Source organism: Jaculus jaculus, chromosome 1 (assembly GCF_020740685.1).
Source record: "Jaculus jaculus isolate mJacJac1 chromosome 1, mJacJac1.mat.Y.cur, whole genome shotgun sequence".
Taxonomy (NCBI): Eukaryota; Metazoa; Chordata; class Mammalia; order Rodentia; family Dipodidae; genus Jaculus; species Jaculus jaculus.
Window position 1 is genome coordinate 278,031,328 of NC_059102.1, and position 15,423 is coordinate 278,046,750.

A 15,423-nucleotide genomic window follows, 5' to 3' on the forward strand; every position below is an offset into this window, starting at 1 on the left:
TTTAGTTTTTGTTTTTTCTAGGCAGGATTTCACTGTAGCTCAGGCTGACCTGGAATTCACTATGTAGTCTCAGGGTGGCCTTGAACTCATGGTGATCCTCCTCCCTCTGCCTCCTGAGCTGGGATTAAAGGCGTGAGTCACCATGCTTGGCTTTAAATATTTCATTTTTATTTATTTTTTTATTTGATAGAGAGAAAGGGGCGGGGGGAATGGGTGCGCCAGGGCCCCCAGCCACTGCAAACGAACTCTAGACACATGTGCCACCTTGTACATCTGGCTGACGTGGGTCCTGGGGAATTGAACCTGGGTCCTTTGGCTTTGTAGGCAAACACCTTAACTGCTAAGCCATCCCTCCATCCCTTCTTTAGGTTTATTTTAATTTTTGGTTTTTCAAGGTAGGGTCTCAGTCTAGTTGAGGCTGACTTGGAATTCACTACATAGTCTCAGGGTGGCCTCAAACTCAGTGCAATCCTTCTACTTCTGCCTCCCTAGTGCTGGGATGAAAGGTGTAGGCCATCATATCCAGCAACTTTTTTTTCTTTCCTTAAAGAGGATATAACCAAAATACAATGAAAATTCCTTCCGATGCTGACAAACACAGTTGCTAGAGAAGACAAGCTTTTTTCACCAAACTTTAAAGTCTTATTGAAGAAAATAAAGTAATTTGGGTTGGAGAATATGTCTCAGTGGCTAAAGGTGTTCTTTTGCAAAGTCTTAACAGACTTGGTTGTCTCCAGCACCCAGATGCACAAAGTGGTGCATATATTTGGAATTCCTTTGCAGTGGCAAGAGGCTCTGAGGCGCCCATACTCACTCTCTATATCTGTTTTTCTCTCAGATAAATAAATTAATAAATAAAATTAAATAATTATGTTATTGTTGCTATACATTGATAGGAACCTTAACACCAAAGGAATAATCCAAGCAGACTTATTTCAGCTTATTCTTTCATTTTTAGAGTGTCCTGCAATTATAATAATGTGTTTCTTATTTTAACAGTACTATAAAAAATGTTGGAGGGACAGTGAGTATTATCTCAGTTGGAGAAGCAAAGACATATGTAAATGGAAAACATATTTTGGAACCCACAGTATTACATCATGTAAGTTGATAGGTGCTATAGAATAAGAAATTGACTTTGGGAAAGTTAGTTTAATTTCTTTCAGTCCTATTTTTCTCCTCCCTGAGGAACTGAACTGCATTGAGAATTTTCCCTTTCAAAAATTCTATTTAGCTGGCCATAGAGGTGCACACCTTTAATCCCAGCACTTGGGAGTCTGAGATAGGAGGATTGCAGTGAATTCAAGGCCAGCCTGGAACTACATAGTGAATTCCAGGTCAGCCTGGGCTAGAGTGAGTAGAGTGAGACCCTACATCAAAAAAACAAAAAAAAGGGGGGGAGGGGAGGACTGGAGAGATGGCTTAGCAGTTAAGATACTTGCCTGCAAAGCCAAAGGACCCAGGTTTGATTCCCCAGGACCCACATAAGCCAGATGTACAAGATGGTGCATGCATCTGGAGTTCTTTTGAAGTGGCTAGAGGCCCTGGAATGCCCTTTCTCTCTCTGTCTCTCTTTCTAAAAAATAAAAGAAAAATTCTATTTAAAGCCGAGTGTTGTGGCACATACCTTTAATCCCAGCACTCAGGAGGTAGGAGGATCTGTGAGTTCCAGGCCTCCCTGAGACTACATAGTGAAGTCCAGGTCAGCCTGGGTAGAGCACAACCCTACCTCAAAAAAACTAAAAGAAAAAAAAATCTATTTAATTCATTATTTGCTTTCCTTTCTACAAAGAAAAGTTGTATTACTGTGAATCATTAACTGGACTGCTAAGCAATGACCACATCATTTTATGTCCTATGAAGACTTGGGCTTTGGGATCAAGCCAGACAAGATTGAAATCCTGGCTTTATTACCTGCTATGTGACCTTTGTCAAGTTATTTAACTAGGTGACTATCTCAAGAGAACCAGCATAAAAAGCCTATTGTAGTCAGATCCAGATGGATGGACACTGTACATCCTAATTTTCAGGGCTAGGGGAGAATTTAATAAAAAAAGTAGTTTGTATGTAGTTTTTAAAATTTTTTTTTTTTGTTCATTTTTTATTTACTTATTTGAGAGCGACAGACATAGAGAGAAAGAAAGATGGAGGGAGAGAGAGAGAATGGGCACGCCAGGGCTTCTAGCCATTGCAAACGAACTCCAGACGCATGCGCCCCCTTGTGCATCTGGCTAACGTGGGACCTGGGGAACCGAGGCTCGAACCGGGGTCCATAGGCTTCACAGGCAAGCGCTTAACTGCTAAGCCATCTCTCCAGCCCTGTATGTAGTTTTTAGAACATTGCTTACAAAGAGAAAGTGCTCAGTGAATATCTGTTGTTATTATTCAAGTCTGTGTTTTTTAGTTTCTTCTTTCCTCAAATTGGGATATGTTTCTTTTCTTTTTTTCTTTTAAGGTAGGGTCTTGCTGTAGCCCAGTCTTGCCTAGAATTCACTATATAGTCTCAGGGTGATCCTCCTATCTCTGCCTCCCAACGGCAACTGCTGGGATTAAAGGTGTGCACCACCACCCCTGATGGTATATGTTTCTCATTGAATTGTGAGGTATGAATAAGATTTATATATATATATATATATATATATATATATATATATACACACACATACATATATATATATATATAAAGATATATATAAAGATACATATAAAGATACACACACACACACACATATATATATATATATATATATATATATATATATATATATATATCACACAAGTCAATTGCTATGTATTTTCTCACTATCAGGAAAGGTTTGTAAGTTTTTTTTTCATTTAGACATCTCAAATAGTAATTTTTTTTTCTTCTGTGCTTTAGGGTGATCGGGTGATTCTTGGTGGAGATCATTATTTTAGATTCAATCATCCAATTGAAGTCCAAAAAGGGAAAAGACCATCCAGTAGAGATACTCTTATAAGTGAGGGCCCCAAAGACTTTGAATTTGCTAAAAATGAGTTGTTTATGGCACAAAGATCACAGTGAGTATTAGTATTGATGTGAAATACTATGTGACAGAATTAACCCCATCATAGGAGGCTTTAGTAGTTAACTCTGGGTGTTGATTTTTCATGATGGAATTACTTTTTATTTTTGTACACTCATTCAATCAACAAACATTTATTGAGCATATACTGTGTGTGTCTCATTGTACCCAATGCAGAAGATACAAAGAGTAATAATTGACTCATAGCTTTTACCCTAAAGGAATTGATATCTCATGGGTCTCACAGATAGTTGTGACAGAAAGTACTGACAAAATCCTATACTGTGTGATATGAAAGCTTAAGGAGTAAACACCTGGTCCAGTCCAGAAGTTAGCAAATACTTGTAGGAAGTTGAGAAAATGTTCCTATGGCAGAATCCCAAAAGAATAAAGAAGGTCATTCAAGGAGGCTGAGAGAGTATGTGTTTGTTTTTCTTGTACCCAAATTTTAGTTTATGTGCTATTAGACTTCTGGATTTGGGAATATCCTTGTAAGTCTACATAATAAAATGTTACAGAGTGCCAGTTTGGACTATAGAGCAAGTTCAAGACCATTCTGGGCAACAGAGTGCGACCTTGTATCAAAATAACTTAAAAGTCCAGGCAGGGTGGTTCACGCCTTTAATCCCAGCACTGGGGAGGCAAAGGTAGGAGGATCGCTGAGAGTTCAAGACTACCCTGAGACTACATAGTGAATTCCAGGCCAGCTTGAGCTAGAGTGAGACTCTACTTACAAACAAACAAACAAACAAACAAACAAACAAACAAAGTGAAAAAGGGCAGGAGAAGTCAGGCATGGTGGTACACACCTTTAACCCTACCACTTAAGAGGCTGAGATAAGACATTATCCTTGAGTTCAAGGCCAGCCTGTGAACATAGAGTAAGTTCCAGGTCAGCCTGGTCTAGAATGAGATCCTGCCTTGAGAACAAAGCAAATAAACAGAAAAAGAGCAAGGGAGTTAAGGATATTAGTTTAGTGGCAGAATGCTTTACAGCACATCTAAAGCTATAGGTTCAATTGTGAGGACAGAGAAAAGCAAAAAGAAAAGCATGTTGACTGTATTAATTATAATTAAAAAAAATATATATTTGTAAAATATGGAATGCTTCACGAATTTGTGTGTCATCCTTGCGCAGGGGCCATGCTAATCTTCTCTGTATCGTTCCAATTTTAGTGTATGTGCTGCTGAAGCGAGCACAAAAATTTTTTTTATTTTTATTTATGTATTTGCAAGCAGAGAGAGAAAAAATTTATGTGCCAGGGCCTCCAGCTGCTGCAAATGAACTTTAGACCCATGCGCCACCTTGTGCATCTGGCTTTTGTAGGTCCTGGGGAATCAAACCTGGGTCCTTAAGCTTTGCAGGCAAGCGCCTTAACTGCTAAGCCATCTCTCTAGCCTTCATTATAATCTTTTAAATAGCCCACACCTACTTTTTCATCTTTTTTTTTTTTATTGTAGTACAAAATTTACCCTTTAGTCTTTTTTTTTTTTTTTTTTTGAGATAAGGTCTCTCTCTAGCCCAGGCTAACCTGGCATTCACAATGGAGTCTCAGGCCGCATTTTAGCCATTAAAAAAATTTGTTTAAGCTGGGCGTGGTGGCACATGCCTTTAATCCCAGCCTTTGGGAGGCAGAGGTAGGAGGATCGCCATGAGTTCAAGGCCACCCTGAGACTCCATAGTGAATGCCAGGTCAGCCTGGACTAGAGTGAGACTCTATCTACCTCGAAAAAAAAACAAACAAAAATTTTGTTTATTTATTTATTTGAGAGTGACAGAGAGAAAGAGAGAATGGGTGCACCAGGGCTTCCAGCCACTGCAAATGAACTCCAGATGCATGTGCCACCTTGTGCATCTGGCTTACATGGGTTCTGGGTAATTGAGCCTCAAACCAGGGTCCTTAGGCTTCACAGGCAAGCATTTAACTGCTAAGCCATCTCTCCAGCCTGCATTTTAATCATTTTAAAATACACAATTTGTTTACTATCCTCACATTGTACAACCATCATTATTTTTTTTTTTAAGAAATTATTTGAGAGTGACAGAAAGAGAGAGCAAGAGAGCGAATGGGTATATCAGGGCTTCCAGCCACTGCATATGGACTCCAGATGTATGCGCTACCTTGTGCATCTGGCGTACATGGGTACTGGGGAATTTAGTCTCGAACCAGGTTCCTTAGCTTCACAGGCAAGTGCGTAACCACTAAGCCATCTCTCCAGCCCCCATTGTTTACTTTCTATCTCCCCCAAATGAAATTGTAGATATTAAGCAGTAACATTTTATTTTCATCTCTCCCCTGGTACCCATTAGCCCTCTTCCTTATGACATTTTTATTCTTTCTCAGTAAAAATGGGAGTGCTGAAGCTTATTTTATTGATAAGAAAGAAGCTATATAGTGTTCTATAATCATGGGTGCTTTTTCTTCTATTTTAAAAATATTTTTATTTATTTATTTGAGAGAGGTAAAGAAGGAGGGAGGGAGGGGGAAAGAGAGAGGGAGAGAATGGGTGCACCAGGGCTTCTAGCCATTGCAAACGAACTCTAGATGCACTTGCCACCTTGTGCATCTGGTTTATGTGGATCCTGGGGAATCAAACAGAGGTCTTTTCGCTTTACAGGCAAATGCCTGAACTGCTAAGCCATCTTTCCAGCCCCTGACTTTTCTTCTGCATGTTGAGAGGTGACAATGTTAATTTACTCAAGCCATCACATAAGTGATAGAAAATATATGATGCAGTTTTATGCTTTATCAGTTCTTGTATCATGCTTTTATAGTCATTTCAATATCTTCCTAATCTGTGACCCAAACAAAAGTTAAAGAGCATTGATATATAAAGTATCATTTTATTTATTTATTTGAGAAAGACAGGCAGAGCAAGAGAAAGAAGGGGAGAGAGGGCTGGAGAGATGGTTTAGCGGTTCAGGCATTTGCCTGCCAAAGCCAAAGGATCCCAGTTTGATTCTCTAGTACCCACATAAGCCAGATGCACAAGGTGGCAAATGCATCTAGAGTTCGTTTGCAATGGCTAGAAGCCCTGGCTAGAAGCGCACCCATTCTCTTTGTGTCTGTCCTCTTTTCTCTATCTCTGTTTGAAAATAAGTAAATAAAATTAAAAGAATAAGAAAGTAAAAGAAAAGGGGTGTGGGGGAGAGAGAAAAAAAAGTGGGCGTGTCAGTGCCTCCAGCCACTGCAAATGAATTCCAGAAGCATGTGCCACCTTGCACATCTGGCTTACATGGATCCTGGGGAATTGGACCTTAGTCCTTAGGCTTTGCAGGGAAATGCCTTAATTGCTAAGCCATCTCTCCAGCCCTAAAGTATCATTTAAAAAATATTTTTATTTAATCCCAGCACTTGGGAGGCAGAGGTAGGAGAATCACTGTGAGCTCGAGGCCACCCTGAGACTCCATGGTGAATTTCAGGTCAGCCTGGGCTAGAGTGAAACCCTACCTCGAAAAACCAAAAAAAAAAAAAAAATTATTTATTTATGATGGAGGAAGAGAGAGAGAGAGAATGAGTGCACCAGAGACCATCCACTGCAAACTCCATGTGCCACTTTGTGCATCTGGCTTGCATGGGTACCAGAGAATTGAACCTGGGTCCTTAAGCTTCTCAGGCAAGCACCTTAACTGCTAAGCCATTTCCCCAGCCCTAAAGTATCAATGTTTTTTTCTTTTTCTTCTGAGGTAGGGTCCCGCTCTAGCCTAGGCTGACCTGGAATTCACTGTGTAGTCTCAGGGTGGCTTTGAAGTCACCTGCTTTGAGCATCTGGCTTTACATGGGTACTGTGGAAATGATCCCCAGCTAGCAAGGGTAGCAAGCAAATTTGTTTAACTATTGAACAATTAAATTTTAAGCTTCAATTTTTTTGTGTGTGTGGGGTTCGTAGGGACTCACTGTAGCCCAGGCTGACCTGGAATTCACTATGTAGTCTCAGGCTGGTCCCTCAGGCAGTCCTCCTACCTCTGCCTCCCGAGTGCTGGGATTTCAAATGTTTTTCTGACTAAATATTTTAATATGATTAGAGACTATTTTGGTATATAAAGTATTCTTAGTGTATTCTATAAATATCTTGCTACTTTGTAGACTTGAAGCAGAAATAAAAGAGGCCCAGTTGAAGGCAAAGGAAGAAATGATTCAAGGAATCCAAATTGCAAAAGAAATGGCTCAGCAAGAGCTTTCTTCTCAAAAGGCTGCATATGAAAGCAAAATACAAGCTCTGGAAGCAGAACTGGTAACACACAGAATTTTTTTTTCTCTGATAGTTATCCTAAGTAGTTTGTGACTATAATATTGATTGTATCAAGGCCCTGGGTTTGACCTCCACCATGCCATAAAATGGGCATGCTAGTGTACACCTGTAACCCTAGCACTTGGAGGTATAGACAGGAACATTAGAAGTTCAGGGTCATCCTTGGGTACATATTGAGTTTGAAGCCAGACTGGGATACTTAGACCTGTCTTAAAAAAAAAAAAAAAAAAAAAAAAAAAAAAAAAAAAGGATTGTGTTCCTTTTTTTTCCAAGGTAAGGCTTTGTTGTAGCTCAGGCTGACCTATAATTCACTGTGTAGTCTCAGGGTAGCCTGGAACTCATGGTGATCCTCTCAAGTGTTGGGATTAAAGGCGTGCATTGCCATGCCTGACAGGATTGTGTTCTTATATGAGAACTGGAGGAGTATGAATTTTACTAAAGCAATCAAGTTGGTGGTAGACCATGACTACTAGAAGAATAAAATAGACTTCTGTCTACCAGCCTCTCCTCGCCTTGATTTGGTGACAGCCTTGAATTTCTAGAGCCCATTTTAGAGGGGAGATCCCAAAAATGTTTGAAATTTCATTAGTGACATTTATTTTTGGTTAGATTAGTTAACCTGAGTAGAGATGTTACAGGACAACTTTTCTATTGGTAATTTCTTGTGCATTGCTCATTGAGGGAGCTTTTGTCTCTTTCAGAAGTACTGCTTTTTAAAAATTGCCTTGCATTTTGGCCTGATGCCCTTTTTTTTTTTTTTAATACCACATTTAATCCAGATTTTACAAAGGAGTATGGAAAGGGAAAGGCTGAGAGGTAAGGGGAGAGATAAAGTGGGGAGAAGAGAAGTACACCACGTGGAGCCCAAAAGCCCACGTGGGCCATATGTAGCTCAGGATTCCATGTGACCAGATAGGGATCTGGGGAAAAAAAATGTTGAAAGAAAAGAGAAAAGAAAGTTCAAGGAGCTCCTGCCATGTAAGGAGCTGGAGGAGAGGAAGAACCCATGCAGAGAGTAAGGGCTGGGGGACCCTTCTGGCTGGGCCTGGGCTAGGATCTAGGCTGAGTTCTTCCAGGCTGGGCTTGCTAAGGCTTAGGCTAAGCCCCTCCCAGCTGGCTAGCCCAGGCCCAGCAGAGGGAAAAACTTAACCACAGCTGGAAGTTCCCAAGTGATTAGAGAGCCTGCTCTCCTCTTGCAAAGGTATTTATAACCTTAGGGTGGTAGGATATCTTTTGGCTAGGGCTAGGGGCTGTCTCAGGAAGAGATTAGCTCTGGGGGCTAAACTTGACCAAGCACAGTGTTTAAATCCTATGAAAGACCTCCCTCCCAGGAGGGGTCCTGACTGTTTGTGGAAAAATAGTTCTTTGGAACTAGGTGTTAAGAGTCTCTCCCAGAGAGGGGAACTATTCTAAAGGACCCCAGAAGTGTATTGATGCAGTGCAGGAAGCTAGTTTTGGAAGAGAATGTTGGGGAGAAAGAATAAAAGCAAGGAGTCAATGAGAAGTGAGCACACAGCAATCTGGTTACCTTCAGGGCTATCCTTCTTGTGGACTTCTGTTGGCCTGAGTTTTTATTAATGTTCTTTAAAGAGAGAAGAGTCTCAAAGGAAGAAAACACAGGAAATAAGAAATCAAAAGGCTAACAAGAAAATTGAGGAATTAGAAAAGGCAAACCAGCATCTTGAGCAAGAAGTTTATGTCAACAAAAAGCGGTTAGAAATGGAGACTTTGGCAACAAAGCAGGTAATTTCATTGTGCTATTCTGAGGAAAAGCTGGGTTTTTGCCTGTTTTGATAATCTTATGGTATCTTGACAAGAGAGTGCCAAGTCTGGGTCCCCAGATGAGAGTGGTTCTTCCTGCCTGAAAACTGTGATCCTATCCCCAGATTACACATCATCACACAGACACTTTGGAAGAGACGAAGTTCTTATTTCTAGCTAGTTCTATTCTGGTTTTCTATGTCTACAACTGTTTTGCCATCAGCCATGCTACACAATGTATACAGGGAAAATGGTACCAGGGCCTGATGCAAAGTAGGCAGGAAAGCACAGTCTGTATATTGTCTCATGTCCTGGTTGAGCATCAGGCTGTTTCCTGAGAACTCATAGTAGCATATTTGATACCTACTTCTTCCATCTCATTGAGGACAAAGACAACTTTTTTGGGACCAGATGAGTATAAACATCTCCACTAAACTGAAGGATAAAACCAGAATGTTAATATGTTCATATCTTTAGTCTTCATTGATTATTTGAAGTGTGTTCCCTAGATGAGAAACATCAGTTTCATTTGGAAACCTGTTAAAAATGCATATTGTTAGGTTATTCTCCAGAACCACTGGGGCAGAAACTGAAGACAGTTGATCATCTGTTTTAACAAGTTCTTCAGGGGACTCAATGGATATTAAAGTTTGAGCATCACTGTTTTACTATCTGCTGTGATTCCTTTTTTCTTTCTTTTCTTTTTTTTTGTTTTTTAAGGTAGGGTTTGGCTCTAGCTCAGCCTGTCCCGGAATTCAATATGTAGTCTCAGAGTGTGTGTGTGTGTGTGTGTGTGTGTGTGTGTGTGTAGATATATATATATTAATTTGCAAGCAGAGAGAAGAGAGACAGAGAGAATGGGCTTTCCAGGGCCTCCAGCCACTGCAAACAAACTCCAGATGTGTGCACCATTTTGTGCATCTAGCTTTACATGGGTACTAGGGAATTGAACCTGGTTTGTTAGCCTTTGCAAGCAAGTGACTTAAGTACTGAGCCATTTCTCTAGCCTTACTTAAAATTTATTTTAAAAAATTATGTGAGAGACATAGAGAGAGAGAGAATGGGCATGCCAGGCCCTTCAACCTCTGCAAATGAGTTCCAGAAGCACGTACCACTTTGTGCATCTGGCTTACGTGGGTTCTGTGGAATTGAGCCTGGGTCCTTCGGTTTTGCAGGCAGGTGCCTTAACTGCTAAGCCATCTGTCCAGCCCCATGCTTAACTTTTAAAATAAAAATGTTATTTATTTATTTGCAAGCAGAGAGAGAGAGAGAAGAGAAAGAATGGGCATGTCAGGGCCTCTTGCCAATACAATCAAACTCCAGATGCATCTGGCTTATGTGGGTCCTAGGGAATCGAACCTGGCCTTTGGCTTCACAAGCAAATGCTTTAACCACTAAGCCATCTCTCTAGCCTCCCCCCTCCCACCTTTTAAATTTTTTTTTGTTTTTTTGAGGTAGGGTCTCATTCTGGCTCATGCTAACCTGGAATTTACTATGTAGACTCATGCTGGCCTTGAACTCATGGCAATCCACCTACCTCTGCCTCCAAGTGCTGGGATTAAAGGCATGCACCACCACGCCCACCCTGTTTAACTTTTTTTTTTTTTTTCGAGGTAGGGTTTTGCTGTTTTAACTTTTTTAATCAACAAATCCTCTTGATTCTTGAGTATGGTTCTTTTTGGGGCAGGTTTTCCTTTTTCACTCTAAAAATCTCAAGTTTCTTCCTAGCAGTGGGAAGAAAAATCTAGATCGATGCTATAAAAAAATTCCTAATGATTTTATTGTGGGAAATAACAGACTATTAAATATATATATATATATGCACACACATATATACATATATATGTATATATACACACATTTTTTTTTTGTGTGTGGGGTTTCCAAGGTAAGGTCTTTTTCTAGCCCAGGCTGACCTGGAACTCACTCTGTAGTTCCAGACTGGCCTCAAACTCACAGGAATCTTCCTACCTTGTGAGTGCTGGGATTAAAGGTATGTGCTACCATGCCTGGCTTATAAATTGTTGTTGCTGTTATTACTATTATTCCTTTTTTTTTTTTTTTTTTTTTGAGGTTGGGTTTCACTCTAGTCCAGGTTGACTTGGAATTCACTATGTAGTGTCAGGGTGGCCTTGAAATCATGGTGATCCACCTACCTCTGCCTCCCTAGTGCTGAGATTAAAGGCATGTGCCACCATGCCCAGTTAAATCATTTTTCATTCATTCATACAACTTTTTTTTTTAATGATTTTTTTTTTTTTTTAAGTGTGTATTCCCTCCAGCAGCTGCTTGTTGGAATCACCGTGGCAGCTGACACTATCCATGAGCCATTTCCGCCTGCCCCAGAAACTGTAAGGGTTTGAAAACCTTTTGTTGGGGTGGGGAGGATCAAGGGTTGGAGAAGGTGGTTCTCTGTAAAACACATGGGTTTTCAACACTGCTATAAATGTAGAAACATCACCTGGAGTTACACACAGTAAGACTTTGGGTTCTCTTGGGTGGGAGCAGGCCAGCGGCCCCTTGGCAGGCTGGGGGAGGAGGCAGGAAGCCAGGGCAGGCTGCAGGAGAACGAGGGTGGTTGGAGCATCCCTGAGGCAGCAGGCGCCAAGGGCTGCCTGCTAGGATGTGCCGGCCCCACACGCAGTTCGTTCACTTAGGGCAGCAACCCCAGCTGGGGGTAGGAAAGGAAAGGGACCCAAAGGAGGGTGAAGAAAATAGCCAGACCCTAAGGGGCCTCCTCCAGACCTTGGAGGGCAAGGATCAGGATCCCAGTTAAATCATTTTTAAACCCTCTTTTGTCTAATAGAATATGTTAACTTTGTATGCATAATAAAGAAATACTGTAAGAATATTTTTTCATAATATTGTTAGTATTATGAATCTGCTTTCTAAAAGGATTTTATTTATTTATTTATTTATTTTTGTTTTTTTGGTTTTTCGAGGTAGGGTCTCACTCTGGTCCAGACTGACCTGGAATTAACTCTGTAGTCTCAGGGTGGCCTGGAACTCACGGTGATCCTCCTACCTCTGCCTCCCGAGTGCTGGGATTAAAGGTGTGCGCCACCACGCCTGGCTTCTCTAAAAGGATTTTATAGGTGGTGTGGTGGTACATGCCTTTAATCCCAGCACTCAGGGGACAGAGATAGGAGTATCTCTGTAAATTCACTGTCAGCCTGGTATTACAGAGTGAGTTCCATGTTAGCCTGGACTATAGTGAGACCAGAATACAAAACGTAACAAAAAAGAATATGCATACATATCACATACAAAAATAAGCTCTTTAGTCAGGTTGGTGGTGCATATCTTTAATCCCAGCACTCGGGAGGCAGAGGTAGGAGGATCACCGTGAGTTCCAGGCCATCCTGAGATTACTTAGTGTATTCCAGGTCAGGCTGGACTAGAGTCAGATGCCACCTCGAAAAACCAAAAAAAAGGGCTGGAGAGATGGCTTAGTGGTTAAGCACTTGCCTGTGAAGCCTAAGGACCCTGGTTTGAGGCTCAATTCTCTAGGACCCATGTTAGCCAAATGCACAAGTGGGCACACACGTCTGGAGTTCGTTTGCAGTGGCTGGAGGCCCTGGCGTGCCCATTCTCTCTCTCTCTCTCTCTCTGCCTCTTCCTCTCTCTGTCACTGTCAAATAAATAAATACAAATTAAAAAAGAGCCGGGCGTGGTGGCGCACGCCTTTAATCCCAGCACTCGGGAGGCAGAGGTAGGAGGATCTCCGAGAGTTCGAGGCCACCCTGAGACTACATAGTGAATTCCAGGTCAGCCTGAGCCAGAGTGAGACCCTACCTCGAAAAACCAAAAAAAAAAAAAAAAGATTAAAAATAACAACAAAAAAAAGCTTTTTAAAAGGGAAAAAGCCAATTTAAAAAAAATAGAGGGACTGGGGAAATAGCTCAGCAGATAAGACCAATTGCTAGGCAAGCATGAGGGCCTGAGACCCTCTCAGTTTGATCCCCAGCATCCATATAAAAGGCTGGAAGTGGGGCTGGAGAGATAGCTGAGTCCAGGTCAGCTGGACTAGAGTTAGACGCTACCTTGAAATACCAAGAAAAAGGCTGGAGAGATGGCTTAGCGGTTAAGCGTTTGCTTGTGAAACCTAAGGACCCTGGTTCAAGGCTCAATTCCCCAGAACTCACATAAGGCAGATGCATGACCGAGTTGGTACATGCATCTGGAGTTCATTTGCAGTGGCTGGAGACCCTGACGTGCCCATTCTCTCTCTCTCTTATCTATCTGCCTCTTTCTCTGTCTGTTGTTCTCCAATAAATAAAAACAAAACAAAACAAAAGGCTGGAAGTGGCTGTGCATGTCTATAACTCTAATCCTGGAGCATTGCTGGGGCTTGCTGGTCAGCAAGTATGTCTGAAAAGAAAAGGAAAAAAGAGAAAGATTTCTGTTGTTTATGTATAAAATAAATAAAATATGTCATGGGATATATAGAAATGATTAAAATAACTACTATAGTGAAGCATATTAACATGCCCATTGTCTTTTGTTTTATAATTTCTCTCTGCATATCCTCATATGAATGAATATCTTTTAGGCTTTAGAAGATCATAGTATCCGCCATGCAAGAATTTTGGAAGCTTTAGAAATTGAAAAGCAAAAAATTGCTAAAGAAGTACAAATTCTCCAGCAGAATCAGGCTAGCAGGGACAAAACTTTTACAAGTGAGTAGATGCTAATTTTAACCTATACTTTCTAAAGTTATATATCTTATTTATAATATAGTTGCTAAAATGTTATTTATATTTGTTTAAAATACATGGTTGGGAACCGGGAACCAGGTATGGTGGTACATGCCTTTAATCCCAGTACTTGGGATGCAGAGGTAGAAGGATCACTGTGAGTTTGAGGCCACCCAGAGATTACATAGGAATTTCAGGTCAGCTTGGGCTAGAGCAAGACCCTACCTCGAGAAATGAAAAATAAAAAAATAAATAAAATACTTGGTTGGGGGTATAACTCAGTAGTAGACTATTTGCCTAGCATAAACAAGAGTTTGATCCCTAGTGCTGGAACAATTGAGTGAATAACTAACTAAATAAAGCTTTCTTCTAGATGCAGAGTTTTTATGTATAAATTAATATAAGTTAATTTGTATGAATGATTGTTTTAGAATATTCAGGGTTTTTTTTTTTTTTTTTTTTTTTAGGTAGGGTTTTAGTCTTGTTCTAGTCCAGGCTGACCTGGAATTCACTATGTAGTTTCAGGCTAGCCTCAAACTCTCAGCAACTTCCTACTTCTGTCTCCTGAGTGCTTGGACTAAAGGCATGTGCCATTATGCCTGGCAAATTCAGCTTTTATAATAGTTATAATAGTCCTGTAAACTGAATGCTTATGGTTCTGTATACTAGAGTTGTTAGGCTCAGAACCTGGGCTGTAGCAGCTCTAAGCTAGGTTCATCCTCAATAGGCCAATTAGAAAGATAAAGTAATAGTGAAAAGCAGAAAAAGGAAATTTATTCCATGTGGCTACATGAGGATGAGAAATAGAGACCCATTGATGATACTCTCCCTTTAGTTCATCTTACCTGAATTCTAACATGTCATTTAGATTTAGGTTCAGCATTTAAATTATTTTTTTTAGGTAAGGTCTTTCTCTAGCCCAGGCTGACCTGAAATTACTATGTAGCCTCAGGCTGGCCTTGAACTCAGAGCAGTCCTCCTGCCTCTGCCTCCTAAGTGCTAGGGTTAAAGGCATGCGCCACCACACTCACCTTTGTTTAGATTTAAATGTAAGTCAAGAGGCATGTATAACTAAGCACCTCTGCTCAAGATGTGGTCTTGCCCATCATCGTGTGCTACTGTCTCCTATAAGATTGTCTGATAAGGTGTCAGTCATTTTACAATTTCAAGCCTCAGACTTAAGTCTTTAATTCACTTTGAGATGATGTATATATAAATTTTTTAAAATTATTTTTTCAAGGTGGAGGGGTCTCACTCTAGCTCAGGCTGACCTGGAATTCACTATGTAGTCTCAGGGTGGCCTTGAATTCAAGGCGATCCTTCTACCTCTGCATCCTCTGAGTGCTAGGATTAAAGGCGTGTGACACTACACCCAGCTTTGAGATGATTTTTGTATGTGGTCTGAGATAAAGGTAGGAATGTTTTTTCCATTTCTATGAAAAATGCCATTGGAATTTTGGAATTGATTATACTGAATTTGTATATTGCTTTGAGGAGATAGATTTTTTTTTTTTTTTTGAGATAGGGTCTCACTGTAGTCCAGGCTGACCTGGAACTCACTCTGTAGTCCTAGGCTGGCTTTGAGCTTACAGTGATCCTCCTACCTCTGCCTCCTTGAGTGCTGAGATTAAAGGTGTGTGCCATCACGCCTGGTATTTTAAAATAAT

The 15,423-nt window shown here is 40.7% G+C and overlaps 1 protein-coding gene and 1 non-coding gene across 2 annotated transcripts in view; one reads left to right on the forward strand and one right to left on the reverse strand.

Annotated features, from left to right (window-relative positions):
* The window catches only part of Kif14 (kinesin family member 14), a 97,957-nt gene that overhangs the window by 42,574 nt on the left and 39,960 nt on the right, over positions 1-15,423 (forward strand). The window contains exons 15-19 of the mRNA XM_004659461.3: positions 1,000-1,102; positions 2,879-3,039; positions 7,133-7,280; positions 8,889-9,041; positions 13,612-13,738. Of these exons, the coding sequence (XP_004659518.2) occupies positions 1,000-1,102; positions 2,879-3,039; positions 7,133-7,280; positions 8,889-9,041; positions 13,612-13,738 (692 nt within the window). The remainder of the gene's footprint in view (positions 1-999; positions 1,103-2,878; positions 3,040-7,132; positions 7,281-8,888; positions 9,042-13,611; positions 13,739-15,423) is intronic.
* LOC123458117 lies at positions 4,138-4,244 on the reverse strand. The gene has a single exon (XR_006635416.1). It is a non-coding gene; the product is annotated as a U6 spliceosomal RNA (small nuclear RNA).